The sequence below is a fragment of the Myxocyprinus asiaticus genome, chromosome 34, assembly GCF_019703515.2.
Source record: "Myxocyprinus asiaticus isolate MX2 ecotype Aquarium Trade chromosome 34, UBuf_Myxa_2, whole genome shotgun sequence".
NCBI classification, from domain to species: domain Eukaryota; kingdom Metazoa; phylum Chordata; class Actinopteri; order Cypriniformes; family Catostomidae; genus Myxocyprinus; species Myxocyprinus asiaticus.
In genome coordinates this window covers 38,700,456-38,724,164 of record NC_059377.1, presented here as the reverse complement: position 1 = coordinate 38,724,164, position 23,709 = coordinate 38,700,456, and the positions used below count along the sequence as shown (strand labels likewise).

Sequence of the window (23,709 nt, the reverse complement as noted above, 5' to 3'; positions counted from 1 at the left end):
ATTAAAATTTTCTGTGACCACAGTAGACCTTCCCGTCGTACCAGATGGGATAGCATTCATTGCCCTCGCACATCGATGTGCCTTGGGCAAAACAACACCCTGTCACTGGTTTGTCCCTCCTTGGACCACTGTCGGTAGGTACTCACCACTGCTGAACAGAAGCACCCCACAAGCCTTGCTGTTTCAGAGATGCTCTGACCCAGTCATCTGGTCATAACAATTTGGCCTTTGTCAATCAGGTCTTTACTCCTGCCAATTTCTACTGCATTCAACACGCTGACTATGAGAACTGATTGTTCGCTTGCCATCTATTCTACCCAGACCTTGACATGTGGCCTTGCTAGGAGATGATCAACCTTATTGTCTTCACCTATGGGTGGTCATAGTGTTTTGTCTCTGTATATACAGTATATATATATATATATATATATACACACACACACACACACACACACACACACACACACACACACACACATTTTAGCTACAATATCAGCCATTGGCGACTGACATTGACTTTGAATGTACCACTAAATGGTATATTCTGATAAATAAACTACATTGAGTATAACTGTAGGTCTTAGGTTTTTTGCAGGTAATTCTAAATTACCTTAACTCAGCAACCAGAGTGAAAACTCTTGTTGGTTTCACCACCACCGAGACAACTCAGCTAATGGGTTTCAGACAAAAGCAGAAGAGTCAAGTCATTTTTATTTGTATAGCGCTTTTCACAAAACACATCATTTCAAAGCAGATTTACAGAAAATCATGCATTAACAGAAAATGAAACTGTAATATATATAAAGTCTTAGAGTCATCATTGTGTAGTTTGATTAAATATTATTGTAAATAATAATTGTTTTAAAAGAGAGAATACTGAGCAAAGAACACACTGCCCATTGTGAAAAGTTTCCAGACAGAGGAGAAGGCACAGAGAGGAGGGGTGTGTGAGCACGTACCACTGTCTTTAATGAGCTACACCATTCAAACCTGCTCACTTGTCAGAGCTGTAACATGCCAAAAGGTCCCATGCCTGCACCAGACTTGACAAGCACTAAAGTCCAACAGCAGGTCAGGATTCAAACGGCTTAAATGGAGAACAATGGGAAACAGCATGTGGAACAAGACGAGTTTCATCAAAAAGAGAGGAGAGAGATAACAAGGTAGACATGAGAGAGGTCTAAAAAACAGAGAATGAGTTGAAGAAAGAAAGAGAAAAAGAGAGTAGAGACATTAAATGGAAGCCAATCCAGTATTTAAGAAGTATTTGGACTCTTAAAAATTTATGATGTCATTGCACTAGCTATAAAAATATCAAACCAAGTGACATTGATTTTAAAGAAAGACAGCACACTTTTCTAACTAAACAATTCACAATCATTTGTTAGGTTTTCAATGATAGATATGCGGTTCAAAATGAAGACAAAGCATATTTGGACACTTTCTGCTTGTCAAACATTAGTGTAAAATGTCCATTGTGGTTACTCTGCTAGGATACTTGTGTGAACTTAAGGAAACTGATTTAAACTAAAATCACTTTGAAACCAGTTGCTTAAAAGTAACTGAAAAAAACAAATTTTAGGTTAGCTTTAGCAGCATTTGTTTGCAGAAGCCACTATTAATGCAATAGCATTTATGTATTTTTAAGTGAGGCTTACACATCCAAATACATTTTGGGGCATGTGCAGCTTAACAAGATGTAAAAGCTGAATTCCCAGTGGGTGAAAATAAATAAAATACGATCAGCTGCACCAATAATATTGGGACTGGTAGCTGTCATTTAGTCTGTACTCTGATCTATAAGAAAATATCCATCAGATAATCATCTGTCTCCTGGTCATGTCAACAGATATAAGATACCTTGCTTTCCCTCTCTCTATACTGGAAAAAAAAAACGGGAGAATTTTCAGTGGCAAGTTGTATGTAACATAATGGCTAATAACAGGTACTGCGTACACTATATATATATATATATATATATACAGTACTGTGCAAAAGTTTTAGGCACCTGTGAAAAACTTTCAAAGTGAGTATTTCTTAAAAAAATAAGTACATAAATAGTTCATTAATCATTAATCAATTAACATCATACAAAGTCCAGTAAACAGAAAAAGAGCTAAATCAATATTTGGTGTGAACACTTTTGCCTTCAAAACAGCACCAATTCACCTACTTACACCTGGACACAGCTTTTCTTGGTTGTTGGCAGATAGGATGTTCCAAGCTTCTTGGAGAATTTGCCGCAGTTCTTCTATTTATTTAGGCTGTCTCAATTGCTTCTGTCTCTTCGTGTAATCCCAGACTGACCCGATGTTCAGTGGGGGAAACTGTGAGGGCCATGCCATCTGTTGCAGGGCTCCCTGTTCTTCTGTTCTGTTCTATTCTATTTGCAAAAGGAATGTTTGGGAGTATAAAATGTATATTTCCTGTTGACACACTAAAGTAGCAGATATGAATAACCATCTTAAGACAGATGTTTTTGTGAAACATCTTATGTGCCTAAGACATGCACAGTACTGTGTGTATATATATATATATATATATATATATATATATATATATATATATATACACACACATACATACATACACACACACACACACACACAAATAAAAAAATAATAATAAATACAAACAATAATGGTAAAACTTTACAATAAGATTTCATTCATTAACATTAGTTAATTCATTAGGTATCATGAACTAACAATGAACAATATATTTTTACAGCATTGTTTAGTCCTTTTTAATGATAATAAAAAATACATTTGTACATTGTTAGTTCATGTTAGTTCATGGTGCATTAAATAATCTTAACATATAGAACTTTTAATTTTTAAAATGTATTACTCTCTGTTGAAATTAACATTAACCAAGATTAATAAATGCTGTAAAAGTACTGGCCATATTAACTTATGTTGTTAACTAATTATAACAAATACAACCATATTGTAATCTGTTACCTAAATAATAATAAATACAAAAATAATGAATAATAAATACAATAAATAATTTATTAAAAATAAATAGTTATGGATTTGTTCTAGTCTTGTTTTATACACTTAAATTCATTAATTTCGTAGTCTACATAATCTACAGCATTAGATATATCATATCAGCATAAAGTCTGGTCCACTTTGTGGCTTGTTCTGGCCAAAAACAACCCACTTGGACAGGAAGAAACCGTCTGTCTGACACGTTAAACGACCAACCACAGTTTGCTCTTTTTATGATATTTAATTGCGGGTATAACTGAGTATAATATTGAATACACTACAGAGTCAAATCTCAGCTTCACTCCAATCGAATAATATTGCAGCAGTTGTTTTTCATGAATTTCTAGAGACACCACCAAAGAAATTAGTTGAAAATATATTTCGATTTTGTGGTCGGAATTTCCATTAGTCCAAAACAAAGTGCAATATACATTTAAGGATATCCAGTTTACTGAATGAAAGTTCACGTGAAAGTTATAAGCACCAACTCTTTTTCTTTCTTTTTTTTTTTTTTTTTTTGTTTTACTTGTAAAGTGCCTGTTTTAATATTATAAGGGAAGAGGGCAAGTCAAGATGAGATAATGCCAGTAGTGGTCAAGAAAGGCCTTGAAAAGTCAAGTATCCGCTCACTCCTTCTCTACTCTCTGCATATTATGGAATAACTTTTCTTTCTCCACAAGCCTGAAAATCCACTTAATTTTCATTTACTGATATCCTGTTTCTGCGCCTCTGCACTATTAAAGATTTATGTCCTCCATAACCCTGCTGGATCCTCACTTTTTACCCATTATACCCTATAACCGTGTGTGTGTGTGTGTGTGTGCGTGATGTTGTTTCTCTTGTGGATGGGGGTCTAAAAGCTCTGCGAGAGAAGCTTTATGCTGTTTTTTTTTTTTTTATAGTTTTTTTTATACAGCAATGCAAAGAAGAGAGGAGCTTCCTATGTTCTTTTCAAGTGGCGTCTGTGGGGCTGGTTTGTTCTGCCATAAAAACATGATTACAGGGTGTTTCCTCTCTTTATAACATGGTAAATAAACTTTCTAAATAAATATTACAACAATTATGCACTTGAATTGTTGGTCCAAATGACTGCATCATGCATGCTGATGGCATGCTGTCAGACTAAATCAGCCACCGTGACAATGTAATGCCCACATTAGTCAACTACACACACAAACACACACAGTCACATGCAAACTGTGAGTACTGCAGGAGACGTTTGCTTCTCAGTGGAAGCCGTAGGATTTGAGAAACACCCTGCGTTGTGAAAAAGAAAAAAATTCTTCGCCATGTGTGCAGATCGCAGATCTCTATGAAATCACACTAATCTGTGTCCCGATTCCCAGTGATAACCAGTGGAGCCCAGCAAATCCAGCATATCCACAATTGTCTTTTCTCTACAGTGTTTCTTACAAAATTCTGTTTTTGCACCAACTGTTGTCTTTAAGACCAATTATGGAAATCAAAATGAGAGCTTTGAGGTCATCTATATGCTAGTGTACTTCTAAATGTATTTAAGCACATATAGGTCGTAAACAGTTTAAGCAAAAAACGTTGCCTATTACTAATGTCTTTTTAGCAAGTCAGTCCCCTGGCAGCCATCTTTGGAATGCTCTCGGGCAGCTATTTTTCTATGTAAACAAGCGGCATACAAGTGCAGCTCCTATCTGCTTGAATGGGGAAAGACAGAAATCTCCAAAATGGTTGGTCAAGATTACGATCAAAGAACATATTTCAAATCAGTAATTAATATCTGACAACAATGTTGTTGTAAATAATGCTTCTTTACCTCAGATTATGCAAAAAAACACAACTATACCAGCTCTTGTGGCTAATGTGCATGCGTGTTTTTTAGTTGATTGACAGGCGATGTTTGTATCTAAAAGGTGATTGGTTCTTTTACCTGTACATCCGTTGACCGTTGGGCATTCCAATTTTTCCCATTCATTTTAACAGACGTGGCCCTTCTCTGCTATTACCCCTATTTTGCGTTTCTTCAAACAAGTAGGCTGTTGTATTTAGAATGTTGAGAAACATAACTGTGGTGTTTACACTGATCCAACAAACACCAACAAACTTGCATTTTTGCGTGTTGTTCACCTTTAAAGAAGATGCCTGCCAAGGAAGAGGTCGCAGATGAAGCCAAACATACGCAATTTAATATATAATATACACTCACTGTGTATTTTATTAGGAACACCTGTACACCTACTTATTCATGCGATTATCTAATCAGCCAATCATGTGGCAGCAGCGCAGTGCATAAAATCATGCAGATACGGGTCAGGAGCTTCAGTTAAAGTTCACATCAACCATCAGAATAGGGAAAAAAATGTGATCTCAGTGATTTGGACCGTGGCATGATTGTTGGTGCCAGACGGGCTGGTTTGAGTATTTCTGTAACTGCTGATCTCCTGGGATTTTCACGCAAAAGAGTCTCTCGAGTTTACTCAGAGTGGTGCCAAAACTATGAGTTGACAGGGACACTTACCTCATTGTCATGGCAACGATTCACGATGAAGCCAGATTAAGTCAGAGTTTGTTGGAAAATCATAGTTTTGGGTTCGGGTCCACCTTAGTCGAGTCTGAGTCTTTAAACAACTGAGTGCGAGTCAAGTCCGAGTCCAAAAGGGTCGAGTCCGAGTCAAGTCTGAGTTCGAATTAATCTGTTCATGAATCTGAATTAAAATTGTAACTGTAAACTCAACATCAATATTTTAAGCTTATTTTAACCTTCACAACAAATAAAAACAATATGTCAATATAAATGTAACAAAAACAACTCTGTTGCATTTCATATATACCTTTTATGATTAGTATCCTGCTGAACAAACTTCAAAGTGGTTTCAGAATGAAAGCATATGCTTTATGTGTATGAAGACAAAACTGTCCTTCAACACACTTCTTATTGCATCTGTTGACATTTCAATTATTTGTTGCTTTTTCCCCTCAAACATTAACTAAAGAAAGTGAAAGCTGCATTAGTCATTACAACAAGAGTTATTATTATTTTGATTTATTTCTACTTCATTCCAGTTTTTCCATTCAATTTAGTTTAGTTTTATCTAAAATTATGAATGAAATACATTTAATATAATTAATTAAATACATTGAATGTGTTTAATACATTTAATAAATGGTAATATTAACTCATTTAATAATGCCCATAAATTAAATACAACAACTTAAAATAAAAACAGAAAGGATCAGATACCATTAAAAAAATAATGAATACTACTACACTTCACACTTTTCAGTCCTCCTGCTGTGTCCAGGTGTAGCCTACTTCCCTAAAGTCAAGATCAGATTTTTATGACAAACTCTCTTTGGGCTGACGTTTCGTTCTTTTCACATTATATTTAGTATGGTTAATAGGCGAATAGAGACTTCTCCCCTCACTTGTGTTCTTCATTGTATTTTCAGATTTTTTTTCCATTGAAATGCAAGTGCTTAGTGCCAGCTTTTCAGGTAACAGACAGAGGTTGCACAACAAATATGTGATGGACTGAGTTGTAGCACAGTTTCCATCATGGTCTATTTCATCCGTCATATTAGTTTAAATATCCCTGATGCATAGTAAATTTGATTTTGTCTTGATATAGTCAACATTTTCGGTTAGAAAGGACTTTGCATAGTAAGCTTGAGTCTAATAAAACATTTGCAGAGTTGGGGAACTTACTTTTAAAAGTTGACTTACGTTATTGATGTTTCCAGTAGCGGTTTTAACCACCACGCAAACCACGCAATTGTGTGGGGCCCCGGATATCGGGGGGGGCCGCCCTGGTAGGAAAGCTCCGCAAAAAATGCTTGAGGGGTGACATGTTGTTCTGGGTACACGCGCGAATACGCTGTTGTCAGCGCTCTTGGAGTTTTTTTAAGTAGTGTTCGGGTTTGTAATTTATGAGAAAAATATATAGGCCGTCCGAAATTGTTCCGCGCACGCGCTCTCACTCACGGATACGTGCAAACGGATGAGTTAGGGGCTGTTCACACCGAACGTGTTTTTGCCTGCGTCTGCTCTGTTTTGCCATTGTTTTCCTGTGTAATATGTATATATATATATATATATTTTTTTTTTTTTTTTTTTTTTTTTTATTAATGTATTGTGGAAAAACTGGAAAACATGCATTAATTATCTAGCATTAACTAGATTTTTATTTCATTAAACATTTTGAATGTACTTGGCTACAATGGTTGATAGGATGAATTTAAAATTATGATTTAAAATACATTTTATGTAATTTTTTTAAGCAAAAATTAGCTTGGGGCCTTGGAGCACGTCTGACGATCTCTTTCACATACACACATACAGCATGCGCATGCAGGCGAGAGAAAGAGAGAGAGTTAAAAAAGTACTTTGAAAGAGAGCACGCTGCTGCTCTCAGCCAGAATAATCACACGTAAGGACACATACATGTGAAAACTGATGCGCAGTATCAAATACACAGAATGCATGATAGTACTAACTGTAGAGAACACATCAATATGAAGACAAAGCCAAATCCTGGACATTTAGAGGCAATTTTGAAATCCCGTCCGGACGCTTTTTCAGGTCTGAAAAAGAGGAAATGTTCGGGGAAAAGAGGACGTATGGTCACCCTATGCTACATTATTTTTTGTTAGTTTGTTTGTTTGTTTTTCATTGCATCACAAATGCCATGGACTCGGTTGGACTTGGAAAATAATCCAGAGTCCGTGTCAAGTCCGAGTAAAAACGTATCAGAGTCCGTGACAAGTCCAAGTCCATTAAAGATTATGGTTTATTATGGTTTTTAAACATGCCTAATTTTGTTTTAAAGGTCTCATACAATAGATTTACATGCATCCAAGGTCAAAAAACACTTTAATTTGCTCATAATTTAAATTGCAGCATTACCTTTTTTTTCCCAGTGTCAAAAACGACTCGTTCAACGATCCGTTCCAAAGGATTCATTCTGAACTCCTCCTTTCAGAGAGCCTACTCTGGTCTGATTGGTCAGATGTCCCAGTCTGTTGTGATTGGTCTACCGCTTAGTGTAGTGTTTGAGGGCGGGTCAAAGCTGTTCGCGAGCAGCCAATGAAGACCAGAGGTGGGTTTTTTTGTTACCAAATTATGTAGGTTAATAAGTAAGTAAGTCTGGAATTACGAACGACTCCTTTCAGGTGTTCAAAATCGGTTCTTTCTTTTGGGAGTCAATAACTCCATTTGTCATGCACTTTGATTTTTGAAACTTTGCAGACTTTCACAAACAGCTATATAACACACTACATGAAAGGTAATATTTGAAAAACCATAATAGGTGCTCTTTAAAACTGGACTTGTGGCTTGGACTCGAGTCTGAACTCCAGTACCCCAACTCTAGAAAATCATACCAGAGTGCTCAAACATTCCAACACCCAACAAATGCAGATTGAGCATGTTCAATCAGTGAAAACATACGCCAGCGAACGCCAACAAATGCCAACAGGGTGAACATGCTGATCCAATAAAAACCAACAACTGTTGGATGTTGGGTTTTGTTGGCATCTCTTGCCGTTTGTTGGGACAGTGTAAACTGGCCTTTACCGACATTCTTACTGGCTTATCCAAGTGTTGCGCACATGACAGTCTACAACATGATGTCAAAAGCAAAGAATAACCCAATGATTTCAAGTGTCATAAAAATTCGGTTTTCTTGCGTTGTCTGATATTTGGAATAAGCAGATTTTTGGTAGTTATCAGCATATTGATGTGCATATAGATGCACTCATTGTTAATGGCTGGGATGTTACTAAAGCCAAAAGGAGCCCTTTGATATGTCCCGCCCAAACTTCCTGTTTCAATAGGAAATACATCAACACAGAAAACAAAACTGCACTCTGCAAGCAAATTCACAATTTTTAGCAACATACTGTTTTTTTATATTTCATTATTTACTTTTATTCATATGCCCTTTCTCACATACACTGTTGTGAATGTGTAACTCCAACAAGACTTACAATTGTTATATGAGTCAGAGATGAATAAACGTTAACAGTGACTTGGGGTTCAATAAGTGAGTTAGATGTCATAGTTCACCCAGAAAATAGAAAAGTCTGTCATTATTTACTATTCTTTAAAAATACTTATTTTCTGTTCAATGAAAAAAAGAATTACACCATATGTGTTTCAAATGACATGAAGGCGAGTAAATAATGACAGAATTTTCTTATCGGGGTGAACTATTTGTTTAATTCAGTAGCAATTCTGATGGATTCAGTCAATGGTTCACAAGACTGATTCAAGACTTTTTGACTGATTCGTTTAAAGAATCACATTGCATCTCCATCATGCCATCTATATCTGGGGGGCATCTTCAGTCAGACAGCAAACACAGGCACTATGAAGAGTCATCTTATTTACATACATACTATCATCTCTCTTTGTCTTTCATTCTAGGTTTATTTGTTTCATATCTGTCCTGCTTGCTTCCCCCTTGCACTCTCTCTTCTATTTTTTATCCATTACAATTCCAATTTCATCCTCCCATTTCATTCGCCTATTGCATTCTCTCTTCCTTTTGAAATTTAATTTTGCTCCAGTCCTTCATAAATAACTTTCTCCCCATGGAGGAGTGCTGCCTTATTCAAACTGTAGCCAGAAGCACAAAGACATACTGATTAACAGAGTCTCTCTTTCTCTCTCTCTAATCCTCTGTTATCCAAGGCTGCTGTTGCACCGTCCTGTGCTATTGTGAGCGATGCGTTAACATCCTGCAGCAGTAAAAGATTAATACTGTATAATTGAAGAGCGAAGTACCATAGGGGTGGACTAGTGGCCTAGATTAACGTTAGAGTGCCGCAGGTTTGATGGGTTGCCTGACAGCCTCCCCATAAGCTCCCTATTGTAAGTAGGGAACACTGAGTGTAGATGGACTATAAAGATCATTTAGCTTTTTGAACCAGTCTACGGGTTGCACCAAAGCTTTTCCATTGATATACAAGGAGCTCTTGCATTATTTAAAGGAACAGATCCCCCCAAAATTTGAATTATTATTATTATTTTTTTATTATTGTGTTTGACATAATTCCAAGTCTTCTGAAGCCATAAGAAGCCCCAGACGGAAGAAGATTTGCATTTTCTGCACTGATTCAGAGGAAAATATTTTGTGAGGCTAAAAACAAGAAATAAATGTTCCAGGTTTGATACAAGTTAAGCTCAATTAACAGCATTTGTGGCATAATGTTGATTTCCTCCAACAACAAAAAAATTAGGCAGATGCTATTTGCACCCAGGTGCAAATAAAAGTAGATGCTATTTACACCCCAGTGACAGATACTATTTGCACCCCTAATTCAATACTAAAATACAATATAGGGGCATCACTGCAGAATGTTTATTGTGTTTATTTAGAGTCCCACAGACACCCTACACCAACACCTAAACCTAACCCTAACCTTCCTTTACAAAAATTAATCATGGTTTTACTACAGTAACCATAGTATGGCCTTGGTATTTTGTAGTAAAATAATTGTAACCACAATATTAAACATGGTTACTATATTAACACCATATTACTGTAGTAACACTACAGGTCTGCAACCTGACCCGGGCCCGAAGGGACCCGAGAACCCGTCAGGCTTTGGGCTGGATTCGGGTCAGTTTTTCAAGTTGGACTTTGGGTTCGAGTCGGGTTCGCAATTAACGAAAAATAACCAGGCCTACTGAACTTGTTTCATGCATGCGCTTTCACTCACAGACACACACAAACAGATGAGTTAAGGGTCTGCTCTGTTTTCCTATTGTTTTCATATGTAAACACATGCTGGATTAATGTCTTTGACTGCTGCACCACGTCTCGCTGTTTCTTCAGCGTCTCGCAAAGGACCAGCACATTTTAAGACACTCTGTATTCAAAAACGCATGTGGAGACACCTGTGTTCTGTTTCATTCATTTTGCTGCATCTAGCTTGTTTTTAGCACAGGTGTCACAAAGATTCAATGTTATGAACAAGTTCAGATTGCATAGAAAGGACTGTTACATTGTTTCATATTATTCCAGATTGTTCTGTACCAAGCAAAGTTTCAGCGCTGATAAACTGTAAGGCAATTTTTTTCCCCTCTGCTCTGGTGTAGTGAGGGGTTTACCGTTTCAGTACTGTTGCGAATGTTGCCTACAATGCTTACATAAAATAAAGCCTATTGCAACAGTACTTGCTAGGAAAATAAATTATAAAGACAGTGAGCAGTTTTGGGTTCAGGTCGGGTTTGTGCTTAAAATCTGATGTTATCGTTCGGGCCTGGTAATGTCAGACCACATAGTAAGGGTTGGGCTCGGGTTTCATTTTAAGGCCCGTGCAGACCTCTAATAACACCATAGTTAACTGCATCAAAACTATGGCTTCTGCCAAAAAACATGGCTACTACAATATTATTATAGTAGTGGCTCTAAAGCACAGCACATTGCTTTCTTTTATGGTGTAGTGGACTAAAGCACTGAACTGGTAAGCAAAAGGTTGTTGGTTCAATCCCCACAACCACCACCACTGTGTCCTTGAGCAAGGCACTTAACTCCAGGTTGCTCCAGAGGGATTGTCCCTGTAATAAGGGCACTGTAAGTCGCTTTGGATAAAAGCGTCTGCCAAATGCATAAATGTAAATGTAAATGTTATAGTAAAACTACCTTCATATTCATTTGTATGTATTTTTATAAGTAGTATTAAAGAAAATATTAAGAATGGAGACAGGAGACAGAATGGGAAAAAGAGTGTATCAAATGCAGAATCGAAAAAGCACATTCGCACCAGTGTTATGCCCCAGCACACTATTTTCTAATAGCCTACTGGGGTGCAAAAATCTGTGCTGTGTAGCAGGTGCTATTTACACCTGGGTTCAAATAGTCACTATGAAAAAAATAATTTAGACTCATCCTTCTTTTATTTAAAAATAAAGCACTTACAATGGAAGTGAATGAGGCCAGTCCAGAAACATTAATTGTTTCAAAAGTATAGCCACAAGATGTAAACATTTTACATGTTAACATGATTTTAGTGTGATAAAGTTTTAGTGTGTTTACGTCTTGTGGTTATCCTTTTAAAACTATGTGTATTTTAGCATCTATGGACTGGCCCTATTTACATCCATTTAAAGTGCCTCAATGTAACTGCTTTTTTTCTTTTTAATAAACGAGGAGCGAGTCGAAATAATTTTTTGTGGTAATCAACATTATGCTAAAAATTGTGTTAATTGAGCTTAACTTGTATTGAACCCGGAACATTCCTTTAATTTAAAATATATGCTCCAAAAACAAGTCTTGTTATCTTTCACAACTTTTTTCTCAAGTAAATTTATCCTCTTTTGAGGACATTTAGATACTTTTACTTGAAAACAAGACAAAAATGCTGATTAATAAAAACATTTTTTGCAGTGTGTTAAACAGAGCTAAGGGCACACCTGTATTCGTTGCTGAAAGCAAAATCAGTTTATTTATTTATTTTGGTGTGTGTTCCACTGAAGAACGAAAGTCATATTGGTTTAAAATGACATGAGGGTGGATAAATGATGACAGAATTTTCATTTTTGGAGATCTATTCCTAATGAATGGATACAGAGAGAAACCACTGCAGCAGAGGGGGATTATGGGTAGCCACAGGTTATTCGATGAAAGTGCTACACAACACGCTACGGATTTCCAGCTCTCAAGGGCAAGACAGAACAGGAGGGAGGGGGAACAGAGAGGCTCTTTTCCTCAAACACGCAGAGACAGTATTTCACAGTTACACGCTCCGGCTCATTATCCCTGACCCGTGGTGTCGGAATCACTGCTCTGCGTCTGAGATTCTAGGCTCATTTGTTTTTAGAGTTGACCTGAGAAAGCCCCCACATGGAAACTGCTGAGACTGACAAACGTAGACACAAAAATTAATGCTTTTTTTTTCAAGTCTCAGAAGAAAATGAGAAGCATGGCACGTTTTACACAATGGTGCGTTTATGGGGGGGGGGGAGTGGGCTTTAAAATAGCCCACCCTATCATGCAAGGCCTGCTGGAGATGATTACACCTGTAGAAGAGCCAAGAAATAATGATGCAAATACGGACAGAAAATGGATTGTTAAACAATGTCAGGCCAGACATGCATGGGCTACCTTTTTAATAATAACACAATAACCTTTAAGAAGTCTGATTCTTAACTTACTGTGTTTCTAAAAGTTATTGATAGTTAAAGGTGAAGTGTGTTATTTCTGCAGATTTTCAGACAGGTTTCCCAAACCCTGCACTCATTAGCTATTTAGGTGATCTCCTAGCACACCGGCAAAATAAACTGCAACTGGTAAATTACAGCATCTAGTCATTTCTGTTTGATGTAACTACAAACCTTAATCAAACCTTAAGGGTAAAATCAATATGTGTTGACTGCAGTTAACAAGCAGTCATTAGATTTTATAAGGAACCATTTGAGTATCTCAGGAAACAGTTCTCATTTCACGCAGACAGCAGGTGAAAGAGAACAAGAGAGGCAGACAGAGAAAGAGATGGAGCGAGACACAGCACATTGCTTTCCTTTCAGCAAAAAGACTTCCTGTAATAAGCACATGTCATTAGCTGCCTAAGCAGGATCAAGCAGTGACAGTGTGAAAGACGACAAATAACAGAATATAAGAATATGAGCGCTTGGCAAAGGCAAACCGATTCAGGAACACAAAGCAATCCACATCAAATCGTGCAGAAATCAGGACAGCATTCTCTTGTTTAGTTTGCTTTGCATTCATTTGTAGTGTAAATCCTATAGTCTCTATCCCTCTGATGTATGAATCATTTAACGATAAAAGATCATTAGAGGGAATTCTCTAAGAATGAATTGATCATTTATTTAGATGCACTGCACCAGGCAAATAGCACTAAGCTTTGTGCAAAAGGTGAATTCTGTAAATAGAAAGGAGGCGTTTTTGCACTTAAAAGAAAGACTAATCTAAATTTACATTTACATTTACATTTATTCATTTGGCAGACGCTTTTATCCAAAGCGACTTACAAAAGAGGAAAACATAAGCGAATCATCTTAAGGAGACAGTGGTATGAAAAGTGGCGTATTACAAATTTCACTAGCATCAGAATAGTATTCAAAACAGAATAAAGTGCAACAGACTGGTTAAGTGCTCATGGAAAAGATGTGTTTTTAGTCATTTTTTGAAGACAGAGAGTGAGTCAGCTTCACGGATGGAGCTGGGAAGGTCATTCCACCAATGTGGTATGATGAAGCTGAAAGTCCGGGAAAGTGTTTTGGTGCCTCTTTGTGTTGGTAACATCTTGTGTTGGTGAATATCTAAATATTCATTGAACAGTCCTATTTCAGTGCATTTAGTTAGTGGATTAGGCTACGTCCACTTTAATCCAGATACATTTGAAAACGGTGTTTTCGTTTTCGAAATGCTCTCCATCCACACTGCCATTTCAAGCGTTTTCCAAAAGTTGCTCATCCACACAGAAACGTATAAAAAATCTTAAATCCTCTTGCTGCACACGCAAAAAAAAAACGCCGTTCCATGTACGGTCTGAAATGCAACTGTCCTTGTGTTCCATCGCTGGACAGCAATTCCGAATAAACTTACTGTCGCCTTTGAAGAAATGCAATGTGAAGGTTGTTCAAAATAACATATCTTTAACAATGCTATCAAAGTGAATAACAACACAACAACGGTGCTACAACATGGGCCACCATCTTGATTGTTTTGGGTTGAATGACTTCATCACATTACAACAAATATGTCATCGTTTTCAGATATAACCGTTTTCCCAGTCCACACTACAACGCGAAGACAGTGTTTTCTAATTTATCTTCTTGGGAGAGAGTTTTTGAAAAGCTCAGTTTTCGCTGGACAAAAACGCCATCTCAGTGTAGACGGAAGGCCAAAACATAGAGAAAAAGTTGTGTTTTTCAAACAAAAACGTATCAGTGTAGACCTGGCCTGAGTCACAGATTTTAGCGCTGAAATACCAATAAAGTGGCGCAACTGTTTTGTGAAGCCCTTAATTTTTTTATTCCAAAAAAAAAAAAACTATTTTTCAAAATGATGTAAACAAGTTACATATCTATACACTGCAATGGAAGATATTTCGACAGCCATGCTAAATGTATGTTGTCATAAATAAAAAGTCCTATAGAATTATTGTTAAAAGGGTCAAAATTAATCAACCATGGTGGTTTAGATGTAACATCACTCCCTGAATGCTTAAAAATGGCTTTTAAAAAGCTGTCCACTGAAGTAGATGTCATGCATTCAAGGGTTATTAACAGCTATTCTCTTGAGAATTTACCGCAGTTTGGTTTTTCTTATCCTGTACTGTACTCACCTGAACTATAATATTAGTAAAGCCTGTCCACAGCCATCCATACACAGAAACAAATATATTAATGATGCTCAAAGCACCAGAGAGACAGTGATGATAATCTCAATCAAGTGCCATTAAACTCTCAGTTTATCTCCCTGTCTCTCTCTCTCTCTCTCTCTCTCTCTCTCTCTCTCTCTCTCTCTCTCTCTCCCTCTCTCTTTTTAATGTGTTTATCAGGCTTTGATGCATTGCCAGGTGCTGTTTCTGTTTGCTGGTGGGTGGTTTAGTAAGCCGGCATACAGCCACAGACCAGAGGGCAAAGATCTTCTTTTTTTTTTTTTTACAGATCTCTGTATCATAGCAGGAATCAGTGTCTCTTTCTGAATTTTAAAAGTATCTTACAGACCATCTTACACAGTACATGCTGTGCTCAGGGCCTTGGAAATTTGCACAAGAATTAGTTTCCCTTGTTTTCTATAAAGTTGGAAGAGAGATGGGACAAAGGATTTCTTCTGTATCCTCTCATCCCTTTGTGTAAAGGGAGGTTTAAATATATAATATAAACAACCACAGGTAAACTCCTGCACATGCAGAATTGCTTGCTATACGCTACAGCTACTGTATGCTGCTACAATCATATATTGCGATTCTTTTTCTCACGTTATTGAATTGTCTCATTGATATAATTTACAACAGTTCAATTAATGAAAAAGTAGGCTGTCCAGGTTGGCATTTCTCAATGCCGTTCTGAAAAACTGGACAAAAGAAGCCAACCACGTGATGCTGACCACACTGGGTCTATTTCACGATCCATAATGATGTAGTGAAACACTGCAATGTACTGAATCGTGATGTTTATCGTATCATGAGGTAGTTGGCGATATTCAGCCCTACTTAGAGATGCATCGATATATATCGGTCAAACATCATATCGGCCGATAAAAGCAATTATCTGCACTATCGGACGTTGGCCGATCATTTAAAAACAGACGATGATTAAGGACGATTGTTTCCTGTCAAAAGGGGGCAGAAAAAATAACAATCGGACATTCATTCACAATTCGGTTAATGTCCGTTAAATATTAGCTTTTTGTTGTAGTGCTTTGTTTATTGCTGAGACCAGTTACTGTGAAACACGGAAGACATGTAAAGACATATAACATTATTATTTAAATTTCTATCAAAGCTGTGTAATTAAGTATCAGTGATTTAAAGCAAGGTAACTTAAAAATGCATAACTATCAAACTATCGGTATCTGTAAATGGTCTAAATAATCGGATATCAGAAATGTTGTATCGGTGCATCCCTACCTACAATAAATACATGCACACTGAAAAATACATACGCCTATATGTGAGTGAACAAGCTATATACTGTACATAACTACAGTATTAAATGTGAGCTCAGGTATGAGTGTTTCCTCAATCTTTATTGGTGCATTAAATGTAACACATTTAAGCCTCAATTATGGGTCGGTTTTTAGCTTAATGGTGTGTAATTACACTAAATACCTAATTAGTGCCTCACAGACTCTTAAAAAAGACCTCTCTAAAGCAATTATGTAAGAAGAAAAATGCAGGATTTGGGAGATTGCTCACTGTTGGTGTGTCTTAGTTTAACAAAACTCCCACTGCATCGGTTTCCAGCCAGTGGAGATTTGTTTAGTGGTGTGTGTGGCACTGCAAACAGTGTATTTGGTATTCGCGTGTGTGTGTGTGTGTGTGTGTGTGTGTGTGTGTGTGTGTGTGTGTGGGGGGCAGGTTTATGTGGTTTACCAGGACATTTTTTTTAGGTTGCAAACTGGTAATTACAAGGGTATTATGCTATAAATGTGGTTTATGAGGACATTTCTAGTGTCCCCATAATTCAAATCGCTTAAAAAAAACGATGTTTTATTGAAAATGTAAAAATGTAGAAAGTTTTTTGTGAGGGTTAGGTTTAGGGGTAGGGTTAGGGGATAGAATCTTTAGTTCGTACAGTATAAAAATCATTATGTCTATGGAGAGTCCTCGTAAACCACAAATGCCAACGTGTGTGTGTGTGTGTGTGTGTGTGTGTGTGTGTGCATGTGTGAAAGTTCTCTTTTCTTTCTCTATTCCAGTCAATTAAATCACTTAGTTAAGGATTCTAAGATAAGAGCTTCTCAATGTGACATCACAAGCCATCTGTGGTGCGCTAGAGAAAAGAGTGTCAAGTTTTTCTGAAGATTTAGCAACCGTGCAAACATCTCCAAACCCAAGGACTCCTATGCTGATTTCTGCCAATAAAACATTCACAGATGTAAGCTAATTACTTGCAAATTGGATCTTTCTTAATGAACGAGTGAATAAACCCATGAAGCAGTCTCTTTCTTGCTTGCTTGCTTAAGGTTCTCTCTAGTTCCTTGTCTCTTTCTCTTATTGGAATTTCAATTCGTGAGAGTAACTGTCCAAGAACTGAATAGAAGTATAAATTTGATGTCCTTCAGTCTTCATGCTTCTAGCTACAAGCTATCATCCTCCTAAAAGGCCACCTCATTTCTTAAAGAGAAAGAGAGAACTTGTGAGGCAGAGAGATGATAAGGCAGAAAAGTGTGGAGTCTGAAAGTGTGAAAGTGTGTTATCACTCTTTGTCTTTCTCACACCAATTTCACTGTAGAAATCACAGTTAATAGTGACAGAATGCTTTCTTCATCTGAATATCTCTCAATGACATTTTCCCAGTCTTTTTAACTAGATAAAATAAAGGGTGGACCCTGTTTTTATCCATCAGAAATTAATTGATCATGAAAAGTGAGCAACAAACCAAAATGAAGCAGAAAATAAAAGTAATTTGAGAGGCAGAGCAAGTTAATGCATTTTAATAAAATAAAAATAAAAAAACAATGAATTGTGCAAAAAAAAAATAATAAATAAATAAATAAATAAAACATTTAAAAAATAAGAAAATAAATTGGGTTGATTTTTATTTCATGTTGCCTTTAAGTGGAATGACCTTGCATTGGACAGACGTTGTGTGTTTTTCTGATTCGACTTTACACTATTTCCTGCATGTTCCATCGCAATCCCTGTAGACTTTAGAAATGAAGCTCAGTCTCCCTTACGCCCAGTGGCACGTGTTTAACGTTATGCTGAGTCTGCAGAAATATTTTATTAAACCACATAGGCCTTATTGTGTGAGCTCCTACATCTTCGGTCAAACCCTTGGGCAATGTGAAACCAAACAGCCTGGACTCACATTCGATTGCATAAGGTATTTTTCATTAAAGAACAGCTGCACCACCCCTAAAGCTACACGCAGAACCCCTCGTGCATCAGTACTCCAGATTTGAAGCTCCATGGTTTTGGCTGCAGACCCTCCAGCTGGTTTTGCTCAGTAAGACACGTGGGTTATTTTCACTGGAGCGTGTGACGAGGCATAAATCACCTCAGCATCAGCATCAAGTTATTTCATGAGTACATAACTTTGATAACATTTATATTTGATAACACAAATTTATTGAAGTTCTAAATTACTTCAGGAACATTTATAGTTCTGTTATCAGCCTGTAGATGTTAAAACTGGAAGTCTACTCTAATTTAAGGGCCCTTCACATAGAAGACATGTAGCATTCCGTCTGCATTTTTATTATAATTATTATTGGTAAATAGTGGACACCGGGGCTGGTTGTTACACAGGAAAGTTGTCACAATGGCTATTCCTCAAAAGTCCACTTACACAAACAATTGTTTTCTCAAGCTTATATTTCACAAATGCCATGTTGTCAAGTGCTTTATGTTGTATTATTTTGTACAGTTTATTAATTACACTTATTGCTGGCCAAAACATTTGTTTGATTATCTGTGTTAATCTTTAATATTTTGCTGTTTCACAAATTGTTTGCAGTGTTAAATGTTTATAATATTTAATGGTAGGTTTCCACTGTGATAACTTATCCAATATAGTGTGACATCAAACCCTATTGGAATGTCTAGGATTTTTTGCCAGGGGTGGCAAAGGGGTGGCAAGAGTCGAGTAAGGGGTGGCATACAGTAAGTTCGTCTGAAGGGGAGGTTTGGGTGCGGTTGTGCGGGGTTGTCTTGTGGAGGATTCCGTCTGACCGGGGGGGGTGGGACCATGCGCAACACGGACGGGTTAAGCCGTTGCACACCGTCTCCGCCATGAACGGGGTCCGAGTTGGGGTGGCAAGTGGGGTGGTAAAGCTAATTTTTATAGTGGCAGCCACCCCATGGCACCCTTTGGGCTCCGCCCCTGACGTGTGTTAAATGTGTTAGATTAACTTTCGCTTTTTTTTCTTTATTTTCTGAGCAATAGCCTAATGGTGTGAATGTTTATTTGCATTTTTAAAACCAAAATGTTAAAGTGTGAGTATACACAGAAATTCACTGAGGTTTTAAAAGTGTGACAACTAGCCCCAATCACTCCTACATATGAACATATACCAACTATTAAAAAATTACTCGTTTTTAGCGAGTTGCGCCACGAGCCCGACGTGTCAAGCGATTGAACTTCGCGCCTTGACATACCCGTGTTCTTTTCCATTCCGTTGCACTCCATCTACCCGATGGGTTTCGGGTCAGGTGCGGGTCAGTTTTTCAAGTAGGACTTCGGGTTCGGGTTGGGTTCGGGTTTGTATGAATGAAAAATAAACAGGTTTACCGAACTTGTTTCACACTCTCACTCACAGACACGCGCAAACGGACGAGTTAGGGGCCATTCACACCGAACGTATTTTTGCGTACATCTGTTCTGTTTTTCCAATGTTTTCCTATGTAAACACATGCTGGACGAATGTCTTTGACATTTGCACCATGTCTCACTTTTTCTTCAGTGTCTTGCGCATGACCGGCACATTTTAAACACCACGTCAAGTAAAAAATGTTCAAAAACACATGTTGAGACACCTGCGCTCTGTTTCATCCTTTGAACTACGTCTAGATTGTTTTTAGCACAGTTGTCACAAAGATTCAACAATCTGAAAAAGTTCAGGCTGCATAGAGGAACTGTTGCAATTTTTCATTTTATTTCAGATTGTTCTGCACCAAGTGAAGTTTCAGCAAATAAATGGTAAGCCAATGCTTTTTTCCCCTTCTGCTCAAGTGTACAAAGGGGCTGCTGTGCCTTGTTAAAACCATGTATGTTTACTGTTTCAGGACTGTTACGAATGTTGCGTATATGCTTACATAAAATATAGCCTATTGCAACAGTACTTGCTAGGAGAAGAAATGAGATAGTAAGCGATTTCAGGTTCAGGCTTAAAATGTGACAGTATTTTTTGGGCCAGGTAGGGTCAGGCCACACAGTCTCAGGTACGGAACGGGTTCGGGTTTCATTGTAAGGCCCGTGCAGACCTCTAGTCTGATGGTATCAAAGACAGAAACGGGTTGTTTCTCAATGTGCGTTCTTTTGTGTTCTTGCGTTCTCATAGACTCGTTCTATGTCATCATCCACTGCCGAAGTTCAATTCCAATCTGCAAGAACGCAGGAAATTAACCCGGATGTGTCCTTCGGATGGTGACTTTTGTGCAAGAACTCCGTACTACGGTGGCAGATGAAGGACATTTGTCGTTTTGTTTTTTCCTCAGGAGTTTCCCATAAGCTCGCGAAAGTCTGACGGCTCCTGAGAATGTTATAGCTATAGGGGGGGGGGGGGGTATTTTTTTTAATACAGTAATAAACATGGAGATAACGAATGTTTAAACACTTTATTCTTTTAAAGCCTCACTGGTGTGATGACATTAATGCTGTCACTGGTGTGATAAGGCTAGTAGTTCTCTCACTGGATTCAAATGTGCTTAATTGCAATAGGAAGATCACAGCACATCTCAAAGCTTCGCGTCCTCCTGTCCTTTAGAGTACGTTCTACCCAGGTAGCTTGGCAAGACCGGTCTTCACAAGAACACAACTCCGTTCTCTGCGTTCTTAGAATTGATTAACACCCTCGGTTCCGCGCCGCTCTTAAAACTAATTAATTAATGAGCTGGTTCTCCCTGGATTCAAATCCGCTCCACTTCTTTGGAGAATATTGAGCTGGTGCTCTTGAGGAATGAAAACGCCTAATTCCTCGCCGAGAACAGGAAAATGCTCAAACAAATATACTGTCAGTATACGTTGCTTGATCGGGTTACTAGAAAAAATCTAGTCCATTTAGAGGAAACCGATTTGGCATGAAGTTCATCTGTAGGTTCTTTCACGCGAGGAGATAAAAGATGTTCATAATACCGTTTGGCACTCAGGTGTGAATCTTGGCCAGGAATAAATGTGATATTTGTCGGCTCAATTTGTCAACAAGTCTAAATGATGTAAGCTATTCAAACGAACAGATGCCCAAATAAAAAAATGTTGGTATCAAGAACGTTCTTGGAATGTTAGTGTATCGTCATAAGAGAATAAAACTTAAAAGGACGTTCCTAGAACGTTAGGAGTTGGTTCCCCCATAACCGTTTGGGGAACGTTCTGTGTTTGCTGGGATACCTGTGTATATATTGATATAGTATGCCGGAATGTGTGACAATAAGCAAATATGTGTGATGTTGTAAAGAATGCAAAAAATTACACGGACTGTTATGACCCTTCTCATTCATTTTGAAGCAGCGAAATGCACAAAGTCGCGCAACTAAAGACAAAAGTACGAGATTCGTCCCTTAGAGTTTGAGAGGGGAGACAGCGCGACTTACCTTGATCAAGAAGCCGCAATGAGTGCTGGAAGGACGGGTCCAGAGAATCCTTCTCCGCCATCAGTTCTGGCAAATATTTTTCGTTATCCATCTCGCTCAGTGCGTTTGGTCCAACAAAAAAAAGCGTAAAAGTTGTTGGCGATTAAATGCAAGATACCCTGCTTTTGTCCTAAAGCAACCCAGACAAAATGCGGACCAGTCGTAAAAGCAAAAAGAACCAAGCAATTGTAATCAGGAAGGTTTTTTTTTTTTTTTAGTTGCGTTGAAGATAACTACTGTTAATGCGCTCCGCAAATGCAAACCTCTATTCCAACTGCAGGAAATTCACCAATGCGTCCCTCCAGTCAGACTGCCGCTGTCAACTGTTAACAAGCGCTTTGAAGCTCCCCCTGTTGTATCCACAGGCAACGACTGCAAGTCCCAGATCCTCCGTTGATTGGTTGTGACTGGCGCCGCTTGGCGAGAAATATCTGATGCACAGATGTCAATCATTCCCTGAGGGCGGGGCGGGTGTGGAATTGTCCAAGGTGCTGGAATTTCTCGCGAATGATGTTATCTTTGCAACAGAAAACCTTTTTGAAAAGATGTCAGTCAGGCTGATTTAACAAGTTTCTGTAATTAATTTAATTGGATATGCATATAAGCAACTAATTTACAGAGATTTTCAAATTCAATTCATGCAACTGAAGAATTGGTGGAGGGGAGGAAACAAGATATTTGTGTATTCCTCCCTGCAGATAAACAAGGACCTGAAGACCACATTGGCTCTGATCCCAAATCTAGTGAGCTGCCTAGGTAGACAGCAATTTATTGCATTATTGGTACGCTTCTGATGCAAAGACTGTTCCAAATGGTAGTTATAGCACCCTTTCACGGTATCTCGATTATGAGGAGGCATCGATGTATCATTTGCAGAGAAGACAATTCCAGAATGCATTATGACGAATACGCACAAAGATATATGTTACATCTTTTACTTTATTTGTTTTTTTCTATTTTCTGTGAAGCTACTTTTGAAGTGCTATATAAACTGATTTGAACACGAGCTGCGTATGTAAGCATACCAAATCAGTGATTCCCAACCAGGTACCCTAGAGCATACTTAAGCAAGTCGAAGGGGGATTTGGAATTTCTTTTATTTATTTTTTTTTTATTTTTTTTTTATTTTTTTATTTTATTTTTTTTTTGCTTTGTAAAACCTTAAAACAGAAATTACAACTTTTTGTATTTGAATTGTATTTTATTTGTAAATAATTTTGCTGTTAGGTTTCTCTGAAAAGTGTATCTATGATTGCCCCCAGAACTGTCAAACCTTGTGCTCAGATGTCTCAACAAAAGAGAGAGAAAGCTATTTTGTCTTTCTGTTTTCCCCCCACAATATTGTTTGTTGTAGTTTAAAAGTGAATCATTGTAATAATGGCCACTTTAATTAAATAAATGATAATGCTGAATGATATCCATTATGAAATTAGTTAAGAGGAACACATTTCTGGTTTCGCATCCATGATGGGGTACTTTAGCCGATGGTGATGTGTGGGTACATAAGAGACAAAATTTGGGAAACAATGAGTTATAACATTACATTTCTGCTTTTCTATCCATTTCTGGCCTCGTCCACACAAATACAAATTAATTTTGCTACTTTTACACTTCTCATTGACATTACAGTGGTGTTTTCCTCCACTGACAAACACAGCATTTCGGAAACGCTCTCCATTAATGCATGTACTTTGGAAAACGAAGACGTAAGGCAACTGAAAAAAGTATATATATATATATATATATATAT

The 23,709-nt window shown here is 37.6% G+C and overlaps 1 protein-coding gene across 1 annotated transcript in view; it reads right to left on the bottom strand.

The window, feature by feature from the left end:
• The window catches only part of khdrbs3 (KH domain containing, RNA binding, signal transduction associated 3), a 166,547-nt gene extending 144,278 nt beyond the window's left edge, over positions 1–22,269 (bottom strand). The window contains exon 1 of the mRNA XM_051670212.1: positions 21,921–22,269. Coding sequence (XP_051526172.1) covers positions 21,921–22,011 — 91 coding nt within the window. The 5' untranslated portion in view covers positions 22,012–22,269. The remainder of the gene's footprint in view (positions 1–21,920) is intronic.
• Between the last annotated feature and the right edge of the window lie 1,440 nt (positions 22,270–23,709).